Genomic DNA, 16441 nt, shown 5'->3' with positions numbered 1-16441 from the left:
AAGAAGGGAAAAACTCACCGTGTCACCCTTTGCACCAGAGCGTCCAGGTCCACCAGGGAGACCCATTCGTCCTTCAGGTCCAGGTGGACCCTCCTTGCCTGAATCTCCTTGTTGACCTTTGTCACCAGGGGGTCCCATAGGGCCGTATGGTCCCTGTTCCCCTTTTAGGCCAGGCATACCCTAGAATAAAAGGTACATAAATTATTTAAACAGAATAGGTATTTGGACAAATTTCAAAGCATTGTGGATGATAATGAAAAAGAAAGCACAAAAGAGAAGCTAAATTATAGAGTCACATAAAGTTCTAAGAATTAATCAAACAAATTTCAATTGAATGAAATAAATGAAGTGACAGATTGATAATAATATTTCTAAATATGGGTTGTTCGATACGGTGATATCATTAAATATTATTGAAGAGAACTCAAAATGGCATAATCAAAAACTATGAAGTAAAATAGAGTTGATAATTTATACTCCGAGTATGAGATACAATATCAAGAATGTGTTATGCAACGTTTTAGCACCATATAGTATGACTGACAAGCACAAACAGTTTCGTCAGGTCTTATCTGGTTTAATAATTTTTTGAAAATTTCTTTTTTTTCCACCCTCTCCTATAAGAGGTTAAATAATAAAGCTTCAATAATCACGATAACTCAACAGGAACTATACTACACTACATGAACTCGAAAAATATGTTCCCGACTTTTTTATTGTTATTGCTGAACTTATTAATAACTGCACTTCCAGCAGGCTCGCAAATATTTAATAGCAAAAAAGAATCGTTTGGAAGATGTTATAGTTACATTATACGGGTCCTTATGGATAGGGTGGGGACAGTTCAACAGTGAGAAAACAGCTATTCTTGAAAACGGATCTTCAAAACTGAAATTCTTATATTTTCACTAATATTGAATGTATAATTATTCCGAAAGTGTCCTCGGGTGATTTATAAGAGGATAGCGAATCAAAGGACTTAATCTTATAATTTCTGCTTAATCTTCCAGACTGTTTTTTTTTAAAGTTTATTTTATTTGATATCATTATATTTGACATTACTTAATCAGCTTCGAATGGCGATTTTTTTTTAATTTGATTGTTCTTTTTAATCGCGCAATTTCAAATTCTGGGCTACTACGGACTGGACATTATTCTTAACTGTAGTTGCAACCAATGGAATTAATCAAATAGTCGTATCACAAAAAGGAAAATGACCCTTAGCCTTTTTTCTGAAATTTAGTGAAGAATGAACCACTTTATCAATAATAGCTGTGCTTCGAAATTTTTTTTTTCTTCCGAAATTGAATCTTATTTTGTTGTTATCATTTTTGAACCAAGCCGCTCTTTAAAGTGATGTGCAAGATTTGTTCAAATTCTAACTTCGCTCTTATTATTACTTAATTTGGCTAGACAGTGAAGAAATTATTTCTTACCATTACTTAATAAAACAAGAAAAAATTGCCTATTCCTTTTTAGGTAAGTAAAGTTAGTATCATTCTTTAATTAAATTATTTAAAAAATAGTGACCATTCCTGAATCAGGTTTAAATGATGACTCTTCCTTAACAGTTTTTTTTTAACTTTTGGTTATTATGAAGCACGGCGTGCTCTTTGCTACAATTTTTTTTTTAACAAGTTTTTAAACTTTCAGCTATGGGCAAGAGTTCGTTCTTCACTAGGTCATCCCTATGGGGGCAACCATAATAATAAAAAGGGATATTAAACACAATTCTATACTTTTTAATTCTATACTTTTTAATCTATACTTCATATACTAATGAAGATACAGTGCGTAACTGCAATCCCTTAAGATATTAAATTCAGTAAATACCCCTCTCTGCAGAGAATATCCCCCCCCCTCATGAAAAATTATTCTCTAGAAAATTCTCCCAAAGGGAGTTCCCCCCCCCAAAAAAAAAAAAAACCTACAACTCCTCATTATTGGGGAATCAAATCCATGAATTGACGAACATGGTAATGCCCTAAATTGATAACACAAACATCAATTTTTTACCATTGAGTTTAACGGAAATAACAGTTATGTATAAGATTAACGGCCCTTCTTGACTACTAAAGTACTTGCGTTGACCCTGTCGTTTTTGTTGCAGTTGGGGTTGAACTTTGCGTTCAGTGTAACCAAGCTGAGATAAAACCCCCTGCACCAGTAAGGGACGCGCATTTGATAGTTTTTTATTTTCAAACGTATTTTTGAACTTACGTGCGGGAAATCGTTTTTTACTAGGTCCCAGCTAAGAAAAAAGTCAAGGACTTTTACCTGTGTGTAATATATTTTACTAACAAAGAACAGACAATTGAAAGTTGTAGGTATATTTTCAAGGGAATACCAGTGTGGTTTTAGAAAGTAGTGAGAAAGCATCGACCAAATTTTGACTCTAAGATTATTAAGTGGGAGGTGCATGAAGGATAAGACTTTCTTATTTTCTAGTTTCGTACATTATGAAAATGCATTTATTAAGCAAATGATTGAGCTTTAGTGAAGTTTATGTCCTTGTATGGAAGTAGTTCCAACTTCCCCTTAACATTCCTTGAACGCAGTAGTAGTAGTAGTAACATTAATATTGTACAGATATTGTGTTTTCCATGCTATAGTGTGTTTTGATTTAGTTCAACGTTCCCTGCAATTTCCACCTTAACACTCTGAACCTTAGAAGTAGTATTAGTAGTAGCAGTAGTACTAGTAGCAGTAGTAGTAGTAGTAGCAGTAGTAGCAGTAGTAGTAGTAGTAGTAGTAGTATTAATAGTAGTAGTAGTAGCATTATAATATTAAGAGTAGTGGCAGTAGAAGTATTGGTAGAGTAGTAGCATGCAAATAGTACCTTTTTGGTTAATGGAACATCCCCCTTAACATGCCTTGTAAGTTTTGACTTAACACATAAAGCCTTTCTTAAGATATTTCTCTTACGTCCTTTCGATAGCCTAAATGCAAGTTTTGTGTTTTGATTTAGTTGAACCTCCCCCTCAAAATCTCCGGAAATTTATACCTTAAAACCCTTGGCCTTAGTAACAGTCACAGTAGAAGAATTTACTAATAGTATTAGTAGTAGTAGTAACAGTAGTAGTACTACTAGTAGTAGTAGGAGTACTCTGTAAATATTGCCGTTTGAACAATTGAACATTCCGATTCATAATCTCCTGAAAGTTCCAGCTTAATATCCCAGCTTAATAAGCCGTGCATCAGATATGTCGTTTTGACAACCTGCATACACAAATTTTGTTTTGAGTTAGTCCCACACTCCCCTTAAAGTTCCCTGAAAGCTTCAGTTTTAACATCCTTAGCCTTTTCAGACACTAAGGATCAAACATACCCCCCTTTCCTAATAAGACTATGTGTAAGCAATTGGTGAATTCCAAAGCTTACAACCCTTGTTCCAACGCCGGTGGAGGTCTTGTCATCCTCAGAGGCATAGCTCTTGGACCTTTCAAATATGCTGAGCAAAATTGTTAGGTGAAAATCTTTATTTTGCCTTTGGGGAAATAAGGGCTACTTGCTCTCCAATCACTTTCGACTCTTAAAAAGGATACTAGAACTTTTACGTAATTTCCAGTTGAATAAGCTCCCTCTGAAGTTTCTAGGACCAGTCCATCCAAACAAAGTAGCTTGTTGAAAAAAGAAAAGAAAAATACACAGTGCCCATTTGGTTTCCACTTAGGCAGAGCTATTGCGCTGCCTATGGCAGTCATGGAGCATCTTTATACGTTATATTTCTTTTAGATAATACAACCTTCAACCCAGAATCCTTGAGTCACACGTTGTCTATAACAGCCATAAAACCAGAAATGCTAGCCGTCTTGACCTCAAATAAATAAAGTATTAAAATTTTCGTTAGTTGTATTTTACAGACATTCTGCTTATTTAATGTAAAAGTAAAATGTAACCGACTACTGTAGAGGGTAGTCTGCGCCAGCTCAGAGCAAATATTATGGAGCCGACGAGAACAGATGTCCTACTTTTTTTCTTGCAGATTCAACAGCTTTCTTACCAATCATACACAAACCCAAACCCTTCCGATATTAAATAATAATTTGTCCCCTTATGTCATTCTTGCGCATAGGAGGGGAGGGAGGGGACTAAACTTCCTTCTAATGTCAGTCTAAATGAACCCTAGGAAAATATAAAAGATAAGGTTTTCTTTTTTTTTCTAATTTTACTTCCATTCCCTGACACGAAAAATTCTTTAGATACCAGGGCCATATCCAGGGAGGGGGTTACCCGGTTTGACCCTCCCCCCCCCGAAATTTTTTTCTGACTCGTAAAAACGCAAAAAAATGGATATAAGCAAATTTTGTATGAGTTTTTTGAGGTTTTTTTGTGTACCCCCCCTTCCGACAATTTTTTTGTGTGTAAAACCCCCTCCGAAAAAAAATCCTGGGTATGGCCTTGTTAGATACTCCCCCCTTCCGAACGATAAGAATGGTTAAAATATAGAAAGTAGGTACTAAAGATTATTCACAACTTTTCCCTTAATTTTTATGGCCACTAAGAATATGTGCCTCTCATCAACCGTTGATTAAAACATTGCACACGTTTTAGTATCCTTTTTTTTTAAACAATTGTCAATTTCTCAATGACATATATAATTTTTCATTAAATCTTTCTTCAGCAACGTTTTAAAATTAGTTGTATAATGAATAAAGTATCATACCGGTAGTCCAGGAAGTCCACGTTCTCCAGGGAAACCAGGAAGCCCAGGTGGGCCAACAGTACCTTGCTTTCCTTGAGGTCCAGGTAAACCTGGAGGACCTTCTTTTCCAGCTTCACCTGGTAATCCAGGCTCTCCCGGTTGACCTAAAATAGCAGGCAAAAATACTGTAATTTAAATTACATATTTGTTTTCAAAATTTGTATTTTGTCAGAAATGTATAGTTTCAATTATTCTTCAGTATTAGCACAATTGATTAAAAAAAAAAAAAAAAACAATAACTAAAAAAGTAACAGGAAACAAAGCTTCACATTAGACTCTGGATAAGGTTAAACTGGCAACAGTGGCCGTTGTGTTGCAATAAAATTATCTCGTTAATTGTATACTCTCCTTCCTTAGTTTTTACTTGAAATAGCTAGAACACTTATTGGTTTGACTTTTTATTCTGTTTTGATTTTCAATTTATTCTTTTTCTTAAATTGTCACGGCTGTTAATTCACTTTTTTTTCAACTTTTATGAAACCACTTTGTGACACTGGCAATGACACTGGCAAATGGCAAATGACACTGGCAAATGACACTTTGTGACACTGGCAAATAACTCCTCTTGTTCTTTTACTTACTGTTGGTCATAAATTGGATGTTTTAATGATTCACTACCTTATTTTGAAATGGTAGGATGCCAAAATTAACAGGATGTACCCTTAAAGTTATTTTGCAAGCCTCAGCGCCGGCCTACTGCAAGGGTCAATTCTCTAAATCCTCTTAAAAGTTTTCAAGATACTTAGCCTGTGCTAATGATAGCCAGGACATAATTGACTTGAAAAATTGCACTGATTATGCAAAACAACTCCAAAAAGCCCTTAAATGCTGTAAATAGGCTTTCATGCGGTAAAAATCGACGAAAATTTGTTAAAAGTCCCAAAAAGTTGGAGCTTTGCCGGTTTTGTGAGATGGTATGGGAATGAGCTCCATCCTCCGTCCCCATCTCTGAAAGAACCTACTACCGTGACCACATAAATACGTCAGGATGGACCTTTCACAAGTCTGCGTAACCAGAACAGTGACTAAAAAAAGCGCAGTATGTTGACCGTGAGGAGAGATGCCCCTCGAGGAAATTTTGGCCTTGTAAATGACACTGTTTACACTCAATCCTGGTTAATAGATAATTCTACTGAGTTTGTATGTTCTGGTGGGCTCGTTTGGCCTGAATAACTCCTTTCTGGCTATGCTATCTAATAGGGGCAGCCTCCCAAGTGTAGCATAATATTCATGGGAACCGGCAGGGGGGACAGAGGGGGCCATGGCTCCCTTTAAATTCAGTACTATAAAGTATTTATAAGAAAACCAAAGGAAAGAGAGCAGAATAGGGAAAAACCATAGAAAAAATGTGCGTTGCCCCTTTGTTGGCTGTCTGCCAATAGATTTTAACCACAAGGAAAATAAAAATTCTAATTTGTGACTGAGTGACCCCTTTCGAGTTTTCAACAAACATTTTCTTCTATATGATTTGGTTGGAGCAACAAAAATTTAAATTCTTCATAGAAGTGAATGGTAAGTAAATAACGATCATTGTCAATAACGAAAGCACAAGACTATTGCCTAACTATTGATAACATTCAATCTAAAAATCACATTTTAATTGTGATCCTAAATATATATTTCTTTATTAGTAATTAGTGCAGTTATTAGTACCCAAGGAAGTTTATATAATTATAGAAAACACAAGAAAAATAACTTAATTAGGGGCAATTTCGGTAAACATATGCTGTCAACTTTTGCTTGCATTGCAAGAGTACCCATGAGCTGATGCATGAAGCCACTATAATCAGAAATGTTTCCCCTAAACGGAATGATGGGAATTTCTGTATTTCCCCCCTGAACAGACACGTTTTTGTGTTTTATCATCATTTTTTTCCAGGAGTGATTGTATTTATCTAGTTGTCACTTTGAAAAACATTTAATTTTTTACTGTTATAAAGTATAAAGGTGTCAAATATGTTGGTTTTTGGTATTCAAAATTCAATTAAAAATATTGACTTAAAAATTTTTATCTGATTTTCTTAATCTTAGTTTTAATTTTTTACTTTGAACAAAATACTTTGATAATGCGTTACTTTATAAACACTGAGTCTAAAGGCATTAAATATTTTGGTGTTTGATAACCAAGTTCAAAAGTGTCGATATTGTTAAAAAATATCCATCCAACACTTCGGCATTGCTTAACAGAACTGAAGGCTGGGAGTTTATATCTTAGTTTTTGTAAGTAGGCTATTGTTTTATGAATTTTTCGTAGTTAATTACTTTTTTCATATTTTATACACTTTTATTTTAATTGACATACTTTTACATTGCCTTTAGAAAAATCTTAGTCTCAGAGCTTCAGGAAATAAAGAAAAAAAAAGTTTTTCAAATGAAAATAAGGAGCAACATTAAAACTTAAAACGAACAGAAATTGCAACATATATGACGGGGGGTTGCCCCCCCCCCGAAACACTTCACGCTTCCCACTACAGTTTTTCGACACTTTAAAAAAAGTTACTTATTGTTCTAATTAAACGACCCTTGTTTTTTAAAGAATTCGGACGAAATTTTAACTTTAGCGTAAAGAGCGAGGTGTCGAGGAGGGCAAACCCCCTCATGTATGTAATAATTTCCGTTAGTCTTAAGTTTTAATGTTGTTCCTTACTTTCAGTTGAAAAAAACTCGTTTTTTGTTTAATTTCTCTATTTATTTTGTTTTAATTGTTTTATTTTGTTTAATTTGTTTAATTTAATTTTGTTTAATAGCCTGGCTCCATTTCCACGGAAAAATCCCCATTTCCATAAAAATATCCTCTGGACAATTCAATTCTGACGAAAATTTACCCGGACAATTACCCTTAACACCTCCACGCGTAAAATTAAATCTGTAAAGAGAAAGCAAGACATATAAAGACATTTCGTATAGGATTTGTGGCAAATTCAACCAGTATAAAATTTTTCCTGAAAAGTTCATCTCCTGGAAACTTCCCTCTCCGTGGAAAATTCTCCCAGCAGAAAATTCCTCCTCCCCTCCCAGCAGAAAAGTATATGTATGTTTCCCAATAAAAAATAAAATAATGAGCAAATTTTATAACTTAAAAACCTTTCCCCAGGGGCTTTAGGGGTCATTTTATGTCCAAAGACATGATTATTGGGCCTTTCAACTATGCTGAACAAATAAGCTATCTCAAAATTTTGATCGGACAATTTTGGGAAAAAAGTGGCGTGGGAGGGGGCCTAGTTGCCCTCCAGTTTTTTGGTCCCTTAAAAGGGGTACTAGAACTAGAATGCCTTAGGCCCACTGTGTCGATATGATCACCACTGAAAAAAAAAAACGCATCCGTGATCTTTCTTCTGGCAAACAATACAAAATTCCATATTTTTGCAGATATGAGCTTGAAACCTCTACAGTAGGGTTCTTTGATACGCTGAATCTGATGATGTGTTTCTCGTTAAAATTCTGTGAATTCTAGGGGGTCTTTTCCCCTTTTCCCGAAAACTAGACAAATTTTCTCAGAATCGTAGCTTTTGGTGGGTAAGACTAAACTTAATGAAACTTATATGTTTGGAATCAGCATAATAAGCCAATTCTTTTGATATATCTATTGTTATCAAAATTATGTTTTTTAGAGTTTCTGTTATTATTGAGCTGGGTCGCTCCTTACTTACAGTTCGTTACCACGAGCTGTTTGATTATCCATCAAATCCATATAGAGATCATTGAAATATTGATATTTTTTCTGTGCTACCAAAAGTATTGTATTCATAAAACTTTACAGTTTCCTGAAATTTAATTAAGCAGATAGAAGAGGTTTTTCAACTAAAGTAAAGAGCAAATTTAAAACTTAAAATAAATATAAATTACTCTGCATATAAAGGGGACTGCCCCCTACTCAACACATTGTTCATTAAACAAAAGTTATTAGTGCTTTGAAAATTATTTTTTTTTCTAATTGCATATTTTCTTAAAAATTAAAAAACAGGTCAAACTTCACAATAAAGAGTCAAGAGCTAAGGAGATGACGGCCCCCTTCATATAAAGAATAATTTGTTCAAATAGATTTCAAATCTGTTCATTGCTTTCAGTTGAAAAGCACTTTTTTGTTTAATTTCTAACTGTTTTCCAAATCAAACCCAGGCCTAACCAAAATATAATTTGAGGTACCGGTCCCTCAAATCCCTTGTTAATTACTTTTAGAATGTATAAATCAATAATTGTATGTTGATTAGTGGCGTCCTACGTTTAAATTTGCAATTTCAATTTTGGAAAAAAATTTAATATACTTAAAAAATTGCTGATAAATAGTAATTTTGGTAAACATTCCCTGTTAATATTACTACTAAAGAATTTTGGTTGCATGAAAAGGAGTATTATTGTTTGTATGGATGGAAATTCCGTGAGATTTTTGGTCTTCTAAACAACTGAAACCATCCCAATCTCTACAATAGGGTTGTCTTATAGATAAATACATTACATACATTCGTTTAAATACATTGAAGTACTTCATATAAATAGAAAAAGAAAAATATTACCATTTCAAATTGCTGAAAACCAAGTTCCTACCAGTATTTACCACCCCAAAGAAATTTCATGGCACGGCTGATGATGACCTGCCTTGCCTTTTCCACCTAAGTGCTTTTAGAAATGAGAATGTAACAGTAGAGGAGGGGGTGCTACTCGTGACGGGAGTCCTTATATGGGCATAGAATACGGACGGGACTCCATATATGGGCATAGAGTCATTAGGGAGAACACGTGGTTAATGGGGTCAATGAGCTCTTTTTCCAAGGTCGATTTATTTGATGTTTCTATGTGTAATAGCTCCGGGGCGAAGGTTGCACATGCGCATTGAGTTCTAACGGGAACAATGTTATTGATCTAGGACTCGAGGGGGAAACGAAGTTCTGAGAACTTGATTGCGAACTCGAGGAGGAAATTAATGTCCGAGATATTGATTGCATAATCGAAGGGGAAATTATTGATTCACGAATAGGAAATTAAGAAAAAAACATGGGTTCTTTAATATGTGATTTACATAATCGCTAGTAGACATTATTGATTTACGACGGGGAACTTAATAAACAAACATGGCTTCATGGTTATTTGGCTAGCCTAACCTGAGAAAATTGATTTACATAATCGGCGGGGAAATTGTTGATTCACGAAGGGGAGAATTAGAAAACATTAAGGCTTCTTTAATCTTTAGGCCTGAGGGATTTATTTATTATTGTTGTTTTTGGACAAGTGCATGCGAGGGGTGAATGTCAAGGTGTCCTGGAATAGGAAACAGTTGGAATTATGCGGGAGTCTAAAGAGATAGAAATTCTATTTTTAAATACGGCTTCACGGAGCTTTAAGTCGGAGAGGTAAATTGATATTCTAACGAAACCATAATAGTTTAGCTAGGAACATTTATGAGATGAAGAGATTAACGTAGGAAAGGGTTTCCTAGAAATTTGAAATGTGAAAGCACAGAAATGCCAAAAAACAAAGGGAACACACAGAAATTACTTTTTGGGGATTATTTGGGCGAAACGGTTTTAGATAGGTTACGGAATTATTTCGGCGAAACCGTTAGAGACGTTTTAAAAGATGATTTTAGAAAGGGTTTTAGAAGAGGTTTTGAGTGTGGTCGTTATAGTAAACAAGTTCTATTTGAACAGTGTAGTGAGGTCCTCTACCCAACCCCAAAGGGCCCCGAACGCCCTACCCCGATCCAAAGGGTTCCAATCCCCAAACCCCAATCCAGAAGGAACCCCCCGGTCCCCACAGGTTCCCAGGGCTCCCACCGGCCCCCCAGACCCTCAAAGGCCCACCCCGGGCCCCCCAAAGGCACATCGAGCTCCCAAAAGACCACCGGGGTCCCAAAGGCCTTCACCCGGTCCCCAAATGTCCCCCAGCCCCCCAACTGTCCCCCCGGACCCTCAAAGGCCCCCCAAGCTCCCAAAGGGCCACCGGCACCCCCAAATATCCCCCAGGCACCCAAAGGCCCTCCCGGCGCCACAAAGGCCCACCCAGACCCCCAAATGCCATCCCCGGCCCCCCAAAGGCCCATCGAGTTCCCAAAAGACCAACAGGGTCCCAAAGGCCCTCCACCGGTCCCCAAATGTCCCCCAGGCTCCCAACTGGCCCCCGGACCCCCGAAGGCCCTCCCCGGCCCCCAAAGGTCCCCCCGAGCTCCCAAAGGACCACCGACCCTCAAGGGCCCCCCAGACCCCCAAAGACCCTCCCTGGGCCCCAAAGACCCACCACCGGGCCTCAAAGGTCCCCCCGGCCCCCAAAGGGCCCCTGGCGCCCCCAAGGCCCACCCAGACCCCCAAATGACATCCCCCGCCCCCCAAACGCCCATCGAGTTCCCAAAAGACCAACAGGGTCCCAAAGGCCCTCCACCGGTTCCCAAATGCCCCCCCGGCGCCCAACTGGCCCCCCGGATCCCCAAAGGCCCGCCCCCCGCCCCCAAAGGTCCACCGGGCTCCCAAAGGACCAATCGGTCCTCAAGTGCCCCCCCGACCCCCATAGGGCCGACGTGGGCCCCCAAGGCTCGCCCCCGGGGCCCCCATATCCCCCCGGCCCCCACACGCCCCCCCCCGGCCCCCAACGCCCCCCCCCCCCCCCCAAAGCCCACACCCGCCCCCAAAGCCCAACCCCGGAGTGGTTGCGTGTGGTTTACCGTGTCACAGTTACCTTTTCTTGATTTTTCAAAGTTCATTCTGAATTTATTTCTTTGAAATGCAAGAGTTGGAATATTTCAGTAGAGTTATGTTGTGGTTTAACTTGTCACAGTTACATTTTCTTGATTTTTCAAAGTTCATTCTGAATTTCTTTCATTGAAATGCAAGAGTTGGAATATTTCAGTAGGGTTTGGTTGTGGTTTACCTTGTCACAGTTACATTTTCTTGATTTTTCAAAGTTCATTTGAAGTTATTTAATTGAAATGCAAGAGTTGGACTATTTCAGTAGAGTTTGGTTGTGATTTACCTTGTCACACTTACATTCTCTTGATTTTTCAAAGCTCATTTTTAATTTCTTTAGTTGAAATGCAAGAGTTGGAATATTTCAGTAGTGTATGGTCGTGGTTTACCTTGTCACAGTTACATTTTCTTGATTTTTCAAAGTTCATTTGAATTTCTTTTGTTGAAATGCAAGAGTTGGACTATTTCAGTAGCGTTCGGTTGTGGTTTACCTTGTCAAAGTTACATTTTCTTGATTTTTCAAAATTCATTTTGAATGTTATTTGTTGAAATGCAAGAGTTGGAATATTTCAGTAGTGTTTGTTTGTGGTTTACCTTGTCACAGTTAAATTTTTCATGATTTTTCAAAGATTATTTGAAATTATTTATTTTAAATTCAAGAGTTTGAATATTTCAGTAGTGGTTGGTTGTGGTTTAACATGTCACAGTTAAATTTTCATGATTTTTTAAAGTTCATTTTGATTTTATTTCGTTGAAATGCAAGAGTTGGAATATTTCAGTAGTGTTTGGTCGTGGTTTACCTTGTCACATTTACATTTTCTTGATTTTTCAAAGTTAATTTTGAATTTCTTTCGTTGAAATGCAAGAGTTGGACTATTTCAGTAGTGTTTGCTTCTGGTTTACCTTGTCACAGTTACATTTTAATGATTTTTCAAAGATCATTTTGAATTTCTTTCGTTGAAATGCAAGAGTTGGACTATTTCAGTAGTGTTTGGTTGTGGTTTACCTTGTCACAGTTAAATTTTCCTGATTTTTCAAAGTTCATTTTGAATTTCTTTCGTTGATATGCAAGAGTTTGACTATTTCAGTAGTGTTTGGTTATGGTTTACCTTGTCACAGTTACATTTTCCTGATTTTTCAAAGTTCTTTTTGAATTTCTTTACTTGAAATGCAAGAGTTGTAATATTTCAGTAGTGTTTGCTTCTGGTTTACCTTGTCACAGTTACATTTTCATGATTTTTCAAAGTTCATTTCGAATTTCTTTCGTTGAAATGGAAGAGTTGGAATATTTCAGTGGTGTTCGGTTATGGTTTACCTTGTCACAGTTACATTTTCCTGATTTTTCAAATTTCATTTTGAATTTCTTTCGTTGAATTTCAAGAGTTGGAATATTTTAGTAGTGTTTGGTTGTGGTTTACCTTGACAAAGTTACATTGTATGGATTTTTCATAGTTCATTTTGAATTTCTATCGTTGAAATGCAAGAGTTGGAATATTTCACTAGTGTTTGGTTGTGTTTTACCTTGTCACTTTTTCATTTTCTTGATTTTTAAAAGTTCATTTTGAATTTCTTTCATTGAAATGCAAGAGTTGGAATATTTCAGTAGTGTTTGGTTGTGGTTTACCTTGTCACAGTTACATTTTCTTGATTTTTAAAGGTTCATTTTGAATTTCTTTCGTTGAAATGCAAGAGTTGGAATATTTCAGGAGTGTTTGGTTGTGGTTTACCTTGTCACAGTTACATTTTCTTGATTTTTCATAGTTCATTTTGAATTTCTTTCGTTGAAAAGCAAGAGTTGGAATATTTCAGTAGTGTTTGGTCGTGGTTTACCTTGTCACAGTTACATTTTCATGATTTTTCTAAGTTCATTTTGATTTTCCTTTGTTGAAATGCAAGAGTTGGAATATTTCAGTAGCTTTCGGTTGTGGTTTACATTGTCACATTTAAATTTTATTGATTTTTAAAAGTTCATTTTTTATTTATTTAGTTTAAATTCAAGATTTGGACTATATAAGAAGTGTTTTTTATTTGTTTACCTTGTAACAGGTACATTTTCTTGATTTTTCAAAGTTCATTTTGAATTTCTTTCGTTGAAAAGCAATAGTTGGAATATTTCAGTAGTTTTTGGCTGTGGTTTACCTTATCACAGTTACATTCTCTTGATTTTTCAAAGTTCATTTGAATTTCTTTCATTGAAATGCAAGAGTTGGAATATTTCAGAAGTGTTTTGTTGTGGTTTACCTTGTCACAGTTACATTTTCTTGATTTTTCAAAGTTCATTTTGAATTTCTTTCATTTTCTTGATTTTTCAAAGTTCATTTTGAATTTCTTTCGTTGAAATGCAAGAGTTGGAATATTTCAGCAGTGTTTGTTTGTGGATTACCTTGTCACAGGTACATTTTCTTGATTTTTCAAAGTTCATTTCGAATTTTTTTCGTTGAAATGCAAGAGTTGTAATTTTACAGTAGTTTTTGGTCATGGTTTACCTTCTCACAGTTACATTTACTTGATTTTTCAAAGTTAATTTTGAATTTCTTTTGTAGAAAAGCAAGAGTTGGAATTTTTCAGTAGCGTTCTGTTGTGGTTTAACTTGTCAAAGTTTCATTTTTTTGATTTTTAAATGTTCTTTTTGTTTTTCTTTTGTTGAAATGCTAGAGTTGGAATATTTCAGTAGTGTTTGGTTGTGGTTTACCTTGTCACAGTTACATTTTCTTGATTTTTCAAAGTTCATTTTGAATTTCTTTCGTTGAAAAGCAAGAGTTGGAATATTTCAGTAGTGTTTGGCTGTGGTTTACCTTGTCACAGTTACATTTTCTTGATTTTTCAAAGTTCATTTGAATTTCTTTCATTTAAATTCAAGAGTTGGAATATTTCAGAAGTGTTTGGTTGTGGTTTACCTTGTCACAGTTAAATTTTCTTGATTTTTCAAATTTCATTTTGAATTTCTTTCGTTGAAATGCAATAGTTGGAATATTTCACTAGTGTTTGGTAGTGGTTTACCTTGTCACAGTTACATTTTCTTGATTTTTCAAAGTTCATTTTGAATTTCTTTCATTGAAATGCAAGAGTTGGAATATTTCAGTAGTGTTTGGTTGTGGTTTACCTTGTTACAGTTACATTTTCATGATTTTTCAAAGCTCATTTTGAATTTCTTTCGTTGAAAAGCAAGAATTGGAATATGTCAGTAGTGTTTGCTTATGGTTTACCTTGTCACAGTTACATTTTCTTGATTTTTCAAAGTTCATTTTGAATTTCTTTCGTTGAAATGCAATAGTTGGAATATTTCAGTAGTGTTTGGTCGTGGTTTACATTGTCACAGTTACATTTTCTTGATTTTTCAAAGTTCATTTTGAATTTCTTTCGTTGAAATGCAAGAGTTGGACTATTTCAGTCGTGTTTGGTTGTGGTTTACCTTGTCACAGTTAAATTTTCATTATTTTACAAATTTAATTTGAATTTCTTTAGTTGAAATTCAAGAGTTGGAATATTTCAGTAGTGTTTGGTTATGGTTTACCTTGTCACAGTTACATTTTCTTCATTTTTCAAAGTTCATTTAGAATTTCTTTCGTTGAAATGCAAGAGTTGGAATATTTCAGTGGTGTTTGGTTATGGTTTACATTGTCACAGTTACATTTTCATGATTTTTCAAAGTTAATTTGAATTTCTTTAGTTGAATTTCAAGAGTTGAACTATTTCAGTAGTGTTTGGTTGTGGTTTACCTTGTCACAGTTACATTTTCTTGATTTCTCAAAGTTCATTTTGAATTTCTTTCCTTGAAAAGCAAGAGTTGGACTATTTCAGTAGTGTTTGGTTGTGGTTTACCTTGTCACAGTTACATTTTCTTGATTTTTCAAAGTTCATTTTGAATTTCTTTCTTTGAAATGCAAGAGTTGTAATATTTCAGTAGTGTTTGTTTATGGTTTACCTTGTCACAGTTACATTTTCTTGATTTTTCAAAGTTCATTTTGAATTTCTTTCGTTGAAATGCAAGAGCTGGAATATTTCAGTAGTGTATGGTCGTGGTTTACCTTGTCACAGTTACATTTTCTTGATTTTTCAAAGTTCATTTTGAATTTCTTTCATTGAAATGCAAGAGTTGGAACATTTCAGTAGCGTTTGGTTGTGGTTTACCTAGTCACAGTTACATTTTCTTGATTTTTCAAAGTTCATTTTGAATTTCTTTCGTTGAAATGCAAGAGTTGGAATATTTCAGTAGTGTTTGGTTGTGGTTTACCTTGCCAAAGTTACATTTTCTTGATTTTTCAAAGTTCATTTTGAATTTCTTTCGTTGAAATGCAAGAGTTGGAATATTTCACTAGTGTTTGGTTGTGGTTTACCTTGTCACAATTACATTTTCTTGATTTTTCAAAGTTCATTTTTGAATTTATTTCGTTGAAAAGCAAGAGTTGGAATATTTCAGTAGTGTTTGCTTGTGGTTTACCTTGTCACAGTTACTTTTTCTTGATTTTTCAAAGTTCATTTGAATTTCTTTCGTTGAAATGCAAGAGTTGGAATATTTCAGCAGTGTTTGGTTGTGGTTTACTTTGTCACAGTAACATTTTCTTGATTTTTCAAAGTTCATTTTGAATTTATTTCGTTGAAATGCAAGAGTTGGAATATTTCAGTAGTGTTTGCTTGTGGTTTACCTTGTCACAGTTACATTTTCTTGATTTTTCAAAGTTCATTTGTATTTCTTTCGTTGAAATGCAAGTTGGAATATTTCAGTAGCGTTCGGTTGTGGTTTACCTTGTCACAGTTACATTTTCTTGATTTTTCAAAGTTCATTTTGAATTTCTTTCGTTGAAATGCAAGAGTTGGAATATTTCAGTAGTGTTTGGTTATGGTTTACCTTGTCACAGTTACATTTTCTTGATTTTTCAAAGTTCATTTATAATTTCTTTAGTTGAAATACAAGAGATGTACTATGTCAGTGTTGTTTTGTTATGGTTTACATTATCACAGTTACATTTTCTTGATTTTTCAAAGATCATTTTGAATTTCTTTCGTTGAAAAGCAAGAGTTGGAATATTTCAGTAGTGTTTGCTTATGGTTTACCTTGTTA

The 16441-nt window shown here is 35.3% G+C and overlaps 1 protein-coding gene across 1 annotated transcript in view; it reads right to left on the bottom strand.

Annotated features, from left to right (window-relative positions):
* LOC148956984 (uncharacterized) overlaps positions 1–16441 on the bottom strand; it is a 247290-nt gene that overhangs the window by 63756 nt on the left and 167093 nt on the right. Inside the window, exons 16-17 of the mRNA XM_089088075.1 lie at positions 4667–4809; positions 19–180 (exon numbers count right to left, since the gene is read on the bottom strand). Coding sequence (XP_088944201.1) covers positions 19–180; positions 4667–4809 — 305 coding nt within the window. The remainder of the gene's footprint in view (positions 1–18; positions 181–4666; positions 4810–16441) is intronic.

This window comes from Artemia sp. Qi Xiang Cuo, chromosome 1, assembly GCF_049724085.1.
Source record: "Artemia sp. Qi Xiang Cuo chromosome 1, ASM4972408v1, whole genome shotgun sequence".
Taxonomy (NCBI): Eukaryota; Metazoa; Arthropoda; class Branchiopoda; order Anostraca; family Artemiidae; genus Artemia; species Artemia sp. Qi Xiang Cuo.
The sequence above is the reverse complement of the archived record's forward strand: the minus strand, read 5'-3'. Positions and strand labels throughout refer to the sequence as shown.